At 38.3% G+C, this 7816-nt stretch overlaps 1 protein-coding gene across 1 annotated transcript in view; it reads left to right on the plus strand.

Moving 5' to 3' along the window:
* Positions 1-7100, plus strand: part of LOC121390602 — a 10141-nt gene extending 3041 nt beyond the window's left edge. The window contains exon 3 of the mRNA XM_041522461.1: positions 5801-7100. Within this exon, the coding sequence (XP_041378395.1) occupies positions 5801-6072 (272 nt within the window). The 3' untranslated portion in view covers positions 6073-7100. The remainder of the gene's footprint in view (positions 1-5800) is intronic.
* The last annotated feature ends 716 nt before the right edge of the window (positions 7101-7816 follow it).

Consider the following 7816-nt stretch of genomic DNA (forward strand, 5'->3'; position numbering starts at 1 on the left):
AGGGTTTGAAAGTATTCAGAACTAAGTTACAAAATATAAAAAGTTTTCTAAGAACACCAGCGTTTTTAGAGTTAAATAATTTATAAAATTTATATACTAGTATATATATATATTTGGTTTTGATTGACAGAAAGCGGGCAAATAGCGATTTTTTTCATTCTTAAAAAACACACATGTAAATATATAATGAAAATCATCGCCTATGTCGTAATTTTTACATAATGGACATATTCTATTGTTTAGTGATACGTTTTTCCATCAAAGTGTCGAAATAACTGTATTATGTTTTGTCCATAAATTAATCCACGTACTGAAATAAAAATTGGAGTGTTTTCTGAGTTAATTGGTCTTTTGTTTCCGTGGCCTGTTCCTGTGGTTTCTGATTGGCAGGTGTATATTTAGACGGTCCCCAGTCTATGTCCCCAGACACACTAACACATACGTGCCTTTTTTATAAAGAACACTGGATATTGTGTTATACCCGCGCGGACACCCTAAAATTGTAATGAACATTATCAGCCGTCCTGTTTTATTACTGTAGATAATTCTATAAAACCCTTGATTAAGTAGGCTTTCCCATCTAAAATCATAAAACTTACCAATTATGTAGCCCAAAATAAAATAAAATTATCACTTGGGTGTCGTGAGTGGTCGTTTTTGCTCCAACGTACTCTACCAATAGACCTAAATATATGCATTTTTTTTCTTTGGATTTCGTTCTATTGAGGCAAATTGAAATATATTTTGTTAGATAGTCTATTATACTATCAATTCATTAATGTTGTTTTACAAGTCAGGTTGATGAAATTGATGAAAAGGAAGCGCCTTGTTGTAAATTAGAGCGTTCACACTGTGCATACAGGAGCTGGGGGGTGGGGGAGAGCTGACGTCACTTCGCCCCAGACTATAGCACCAGATGCCAGACAAAAATGGCTGCCCACAGTTAGCAGGAATTATCAGGGTTTTTTATTAAGTCATTTGTTAAAGTGTCAGTGTGTGTTGGTGGTCCGGGTGTGTATCTTTCCAACACGCAATGCTCATGTTTGAGTTGACTGTCCATTTAAATCTCATTAGACAGATAACACACTATATGAATTGGCATTAAGCTCTAGATGCAGGAATCAACCCTTTTTAAACTATAATTATGGCAGTTGGACAACGTATCAACACTACATAACATCTCTCTCTCTCTCTCTCTCTCTCTCTCTCTCTCTCTCTCTCTCTCTCTCTCTCTCTCTCTCTCTCTCTCTCTCTCTCTCTCTCTCTCTCTCTTCTCTCTCTCTCTCTCTCTCTCTCACTCACTCACTCACTCACTCACATATATATATATAAAGTAGCATTAATTTCAATAGAACTATATTCAATGGCTGATGACTTAGATGTGTACAGAGATAAAGAAAGAAGTGTTTTATTTAACGACGCACTCAACACATTTTATTTACGGTTATATGGCGTCAGACATATGGTTCAGGACCACACAGATTTTGAGAGGAAACCCGCTGTCGCCACTACATGGGCTACTCTTCCGATTGGCAGCAAGGGATCTTTTATTTGCGCTTCCCACAGGCAGGATAGCACAAACCGTGGCCTTTGTTGAACCAGTTATGGATCACTGGTCGGTGCAAGTGGTTTACACCTATCCATTGAGCCTTGCGGAGCACTCACTCAGGGTTTGGAGTCGGTATCTGGATTAAAAATCCCATGCCTCGACTGGGATCCGAACCCAGTACCTACTGTGACGAAACCCCGTTGTTTCGTAAACCCGATTCAGGCCCCTCCTTCAATTGAGGTATAGAGTTCCGAATGTTCGGAAAACCCTATATGGGCCTCGTCTACAGACTGTGAGACAAAGGACTTCCAGAGAGAGGCCAAATATTCCAATCCTCTGTGTTTGTGTTCATGTATAAGTTTTTATATCTGCCTACCTACCGTTGTGTAGGAACAATATTTATATATGTATTTAATATGTACATGTTCGGGCAGATTCCATCTATTTTTCTTTATATTGTAACTACACATATTATTGTAGCTATACTTAGTGAGATTACAAATACTGCACCTACGGGTGAGCTTTTGATAAGAATTTACCTACATTTTACATGTTTTTAACCTCTACTAAGTACGGGGAATGTTATTAGTAAAATCTGTTATGACCAGTGGATGCGCCGTATCAGATACCTTTGGGATCATGTTGCCCTGTAGTTTGAGATTGGGTTGTTTTCTTTAAGAGACGATAATCTGATTAGCGAACAAACACTAATTAACTCAGTTACAGGCTGATAGCCGGTTTCGACCCCAGCTGTGCAGCGGAGTCCGCGCTAGGGGTATAAAAAGGTTTGGCGGGACTTTTAAAAGCGGAGCCCGACACCCACTGTTCCCACGATAGGGTACGGGCTACGTCTTTGTATTTCTTTGATGCCGGTCCTCAAGAGATATATTCTTGGGAGACCAAACCTCACCGCTGGACCTGGTAACTATGCTTTCTGATCTGTTAGGTCGTTGATGTTTTATTTGTGTGATATTATTGTTTGTTTAGTAGACCCCGTATGTGATGTCGGTAACCCTAACCTGTGGATTAATCTAACTGATTGATAAGCCTGATAAAGTAAGAATCAGAAGTTAATCCGATAAAGATATCGACTAGTTGTTGTAATTAACAAGTGGGAGGCTAATATAAGAATAACCCTTATATCCATTGTTAGATTTGTTTACTGTTAATTTAACAGGTTAATTAAGTCACACGTCAGCTATGGAATGCCGATAATTTGGCGTTCATTATAGGAATAGTACTAGTGTAATCTGTAGGTAGCCTAGAGAGGGCTGGGGATTCCTGGTAACGGGTAATTAACCCTGTCGGATTAAGACAAACTGTACCGTGAAAAAATATATTGCTGTCATACTATATATAGGTATATATCAATAGGAAGGATGTGTATGGTATAATAATAATTGTTTCCCAAAATCACTGTTGTTGGAGTTATTTTTCATAGCACCATAAATAATATAGCAGCCAACATTACGGCTGGGAGATAAAAGTATACAAGCTTGATTGTTAATTGTTGTCACGTGATCGACTATAGTCCATGACCCCTAGAGGTACGAGCCACCTAAGGTATTATACATAACGTGGGACTAGATCACCGTGACACCTACCAGCCTGTAGACCGATGGCCTGCCACGACGCCACCGAGGCCGGTGTGTACAGAGATAAAGCCAAAGAGCGAGAGGTAAGATTGAGATAGAGGTGTACGGAGATAGACCAAAGAGAGAGGTAAGGTTGAGTTAGAGGTGTACGAAGATAGAGCCAAAGCGATAGATAATAATGAGTTTAAGGTGTACGGAGAGAGAGAGAGAGAGAGAGAGAGAGAGAGAGAGAGAGAGAGAGAGAGAGAGAGAGAGAGAGAGAGAGAGAGAGAGAGAGAGAGAGAGAGAGAGAGAGAGAGAGAGAGAGAGGGAGAGAGACGTATAAATGAGATATATAGTTGCGAGAGAAACATCTGTGAATGAGTTGCAGATGTACGGAGATTGGGCCAAAGGAGGAGATAAAAATGAAACACAGTTGTTGGAGAGAGAATCAAAGGAAGATTAAAAATGAAATACAAGTGTAGGAGAGAGAATCAAAGGAAGAGATAAAAATGAAATACAGGTGTAGGAGAGAGAGAGAGAGAGAGAGAGAGAGAGAGAGAGAGAGAGAGAGAGAGAGAGAGAGAGAGAGAGAGAGAGAGAGAGAGAGAGAGAGAGAGAGAGAGAGTCAAAGGAAGAGATACACATGAAATACAGGTTAACGGAGAAAGACCCAAAGGAAGAGATAAAAATGAAATACAGGTGTTGGAGAGGGAGTCAAAGAAAGATGTGAGAATAAGTTACTGGTTTACGGAGTCAAAGGAAGAGGTATAGGTCAGCTATAGGTGTACGGAGCTAGAGCTAACAAATTGAAGAGGTGAGGACAAGGTTTAGGTGTACAATAATCGAGCTAAAGGACGAGGTAGGTGTTGTTTTGAGGTGTACTGACATGGAGCTAATTAAATGGATAGGTAATTAAGGACGAGGTATAGGTGTACTGTGATAAAACCAAAGCAGGCACGTGGGAACCGGGAGAGAGGATGGCGGGGGGTATTTCCCCATCAATTGAGTACCAAAATGTATGTGTACCACCGCCCGCTACCGACTGGTGCAGACAGTAATAAAAGTAGTAGTAGAAGAAGTCGTAGTAGTAGTAGTAGTAGTAGTAGTAGTAGTAGTAGTGGAAGAAGTAGTCGTGGTAGCAGTAGTAATATAAATATTAATAGTAGAATTTGCAGTAGGAGTAGTAATAGTACAAGTATTACTATTAGTAGTTGAAGTATCAATGTAGTAGTAGTAGTAATGTAGTAGTAGTAATGTAGTAGTAGTAATGTAGTAGTAGTAATGTAGTAGTAGTAGTACTAGCAGCAGCAGCATATGTAGTTGTAAGACTACTAGTAGAAGTAGTTATAGTAATAATGGTAATAAAAGTAGCAGTATAAGAAGTTGTAGTAGTAGAAATTTTAGTAGTGGTAGAATTGTTATAAGTAGAAGCAGTACTACTATTGGTAGTAGAAGTTGTAATAGTAAAAGTAGTTAAGTACTAGTATTAATAGTAGAAAAGGTAGTACTAGCAACAGCAGTGACAGTTGTAGCACAAGTAGTTACTCTTCTGTTTTCCGCTGTTGAACCCAGAAGTTCATCCAAGTTGTAATATTCCACTGCGTTCTTCTGTTTTCAGATGTTCAATTCAGACGTTCACCCAACTCGAGGATATCGAACCCAGTGTTATCAGAACACTCAGTAGTAATATTCCACTGTTCTCTTCTATTTACAGCTGTTCAATTCAGACGTTCACCCAACTCGAGGATATTGAACCCAGCGTTATCAGAACACTCAGTAGTAATATTCCACTGTTCTATTCTATTTACAGGTGTTCAATTCAGACGTTCATCCAACTCGAGGATATTGAACCCAGTGTTATCAGAACACTCAGTAGTAATATTCCACTGTTCTCTTCTATTTACAGGTGTTCAATTCAGACGTTCATCCAACTCGAGGATATTGAACCCAGTGTTATCAGAACACTCAGTAGTAATATTCCACTGTTCTCTTCTATTTACAGCTGTTCAATTCAGACGTTCACCCAACTCGAGGATATTGAACCCAGTGTTATCAGAACACTCAGTAGTAATATTCCACTGTTCTATTCTATTTACAGGTGTTCAATTCAGACGTTCATCCAACTCGAGGATATTGAACCCAGTGTTATCAGAACACTCACTAGTAATATTCCACTGTTCTCTTCTATTTACAGGTGTTCAATTCAGACGTTCACCCAACTCGAGGATATCGAACCCAGTGTTATCAGAACACTCAATAGTAATATTCCACTGTTCTCTTCTATTTACAGCTGTTCAATTCAGACGTTCATCCAACTCGAGGATATCGAACCCAGTGTTATCAGAACACTCAGTAGTAATATTCCACTGTTCTCTTCTATTTACAGCTGTTCAATTCAGACGTTCACCCAACTCGAGGATATCGAACCCAGTGTTATCGGAACACTCAGTAGTAATATTCCACTGTTCTCTTCTATTTACAGCTGTTCAATTCAGACGTTCATCCAACTCGAGGATCTGGAACCCAGTGTTATCAGAACACTCAGTAGTAATATTCCACTGTTCTCTTCTATTTACAGCTGTTCAATTCAGACGTTCATCCAACTCGAGGATCTGGAACCCAGTGTTATCGGAACACTCAGTAGTAATATTCCACTGTTCTCTTCTATTTACAGGTGTTCAATTCAGACGTTCACCCAACTCGAGGATATCGAACCCAGTGTTATCGAAAAACTCAGTAGCCACGTCGATAAGATGTATGTCTTTGTGTTATGCTGAATCACTCTGCTATGGCACCAACTTCAAACAGTCGACTGGCATTAGCACCCCCAATTGTGAACTGGTTTCTAACAGTCTGGCCAATCAGATTGAAGAAAACGGAGCTGGTTGGGATGCGTATGTGGTCAATTCGACAGGATTGCGAGACGGCCCGAAATGTTTTAGGTAGATCTACACACGGTCAGCCGATCGCTGTCACTCACCAGACATTGTTTTTGTTTTTGCACCGAACGGTAGATGGACGTGGAGTGATAGAAGACAATGGTACCAGTGTTCACTGGTGGGCAGGATGATTTAAATCACAGTTAATGTTCGTTTATTATATTTGATATTCGTTTGAGACATTTTTAAACATAATATTGAAAGCTAGATCAAATTTTACTTCAAGATTCTCCATAGTTTGCATGCAAATAATAATACTGATGAAGAGTAAAACTTAAGCAAACAAACTTTAATTTCAGAAGTGTTCACTAAAATGTCAAATATTTTTGAGAAAGTGTTAAGGGGGATAATTGGGTTATACAAATGAATATTATAAAGATTACCAGAGTTATCTCTATCTTAAAAGTACAATTGAGGAACAGCTGGGTCTCACTACATAATTCACTTCGACTTTAGTTCCTAATCCAAATCGTGACATATGTTGTGGTTCACATAGTCGCTTCTAAAGCTAGTATATTGGGGAAAATCTAAAATATTTTTATTCTTATTTTTATAAAGACGAGACGTAACTGGCAACCATTCTTGTACTGGTGGTCACTCAGTTGAAGATACTGACCTTTGTTTATTAGTTGTCGTTGTTGTTATTTAACGTTTTTCTCCAATATGCAGTGTAGTTCGTAATATCAGTTTACCCAATCATTATAAACATAGTTGTCAAAACATTAGCCATACTTTATTATTAGGTGGATAGAAATACAAATTTCTGACCGGCTTTTGCCAGTCAACATTGTCAAACTTTTGGCAATCGTTTCGAAATCAGTTTTAAAATTCATCATATAAACTGTTTTCTTTTATTTTCTTTCTTTCTTTCTGTAGATCATTCTTGTTAGCCAAAGTTGAAATAGTTTTACTACTATCGCTTCGTCATCTTGATTTACAAAACGTATATCTTTTAATGTTGATATAGGCATTTAGCTGTTGCTAGTCCTAAACCGCTGTATTCGATTGTGGAAATAAATATTGTTTAAAAACCAAGACAGAATGTATGACTATATATATATATTTCCCTGACAGTATCTTAAAGGGACATGCCCTAGTTTTTAAACACTAACGCATATTTTTGACTATTATTAGCGTTTATGATAACTTAAATCATACTTTACTTAGATTTCATTGTTTCGATTATCCATTTCCGTACATTCGAAGTGTTTTTGGTCATCCTGGTGTTTTTAATATCACAAAATGAATTTCTCATATTTTAAAAAACGCACGTGCGTCTGAGAAGTAACAGTTATGGAGTCGAGTTTTAGTCTATTTTAGAAGGTATTTCACCATTTCAAAGTCACAGACTCATGTTTCACTCAAATGTAATTTGGTCCAAAAGTGTTACAAGTTAGTAGATTAACTAAAGTTAGTGTTAATTTTCACGGGTTAAAACTAGGGTACGTCCGTTTAAAACTGGATCTTATACAGACGTCCTATGCATACAATATGGGCCGAATTTACGACGACCGTTTTTCGTAAACACAGGTATTTAAATAATATAAACAGGCTTTGTAAAATCGGCCCTATGTATGTAAAGTGGTCACTATAAACAGCTGGATATTATATACAGAGGCTAGATGTAACCCGTGCTATGCTCGTGGACGTTTAGATGGGTTGCGGTGGGAAATTCCCCAAATATATTACATCCGTGTAGATAGCCAGCGCCATTTAGCCGAGGCTATATACACGGCTGCTATGTGTATAGC

This window comes from Gigantopelta aegis, chromosome 15 (assembly GCF_016097555.1).
Source record: "Gigantopelta aegis isolate Gae_Host chromosome 15, Gae_host_genome, whole genome shotgun sequence".
In the NCBI taxonomy this organism is placed as follows: Eukaryota; Metazoa; Mollusca; class Gastropoda; order Neomphalida; family Peltospiridae; genus Gigantopelta; species Gigantopelta aegis.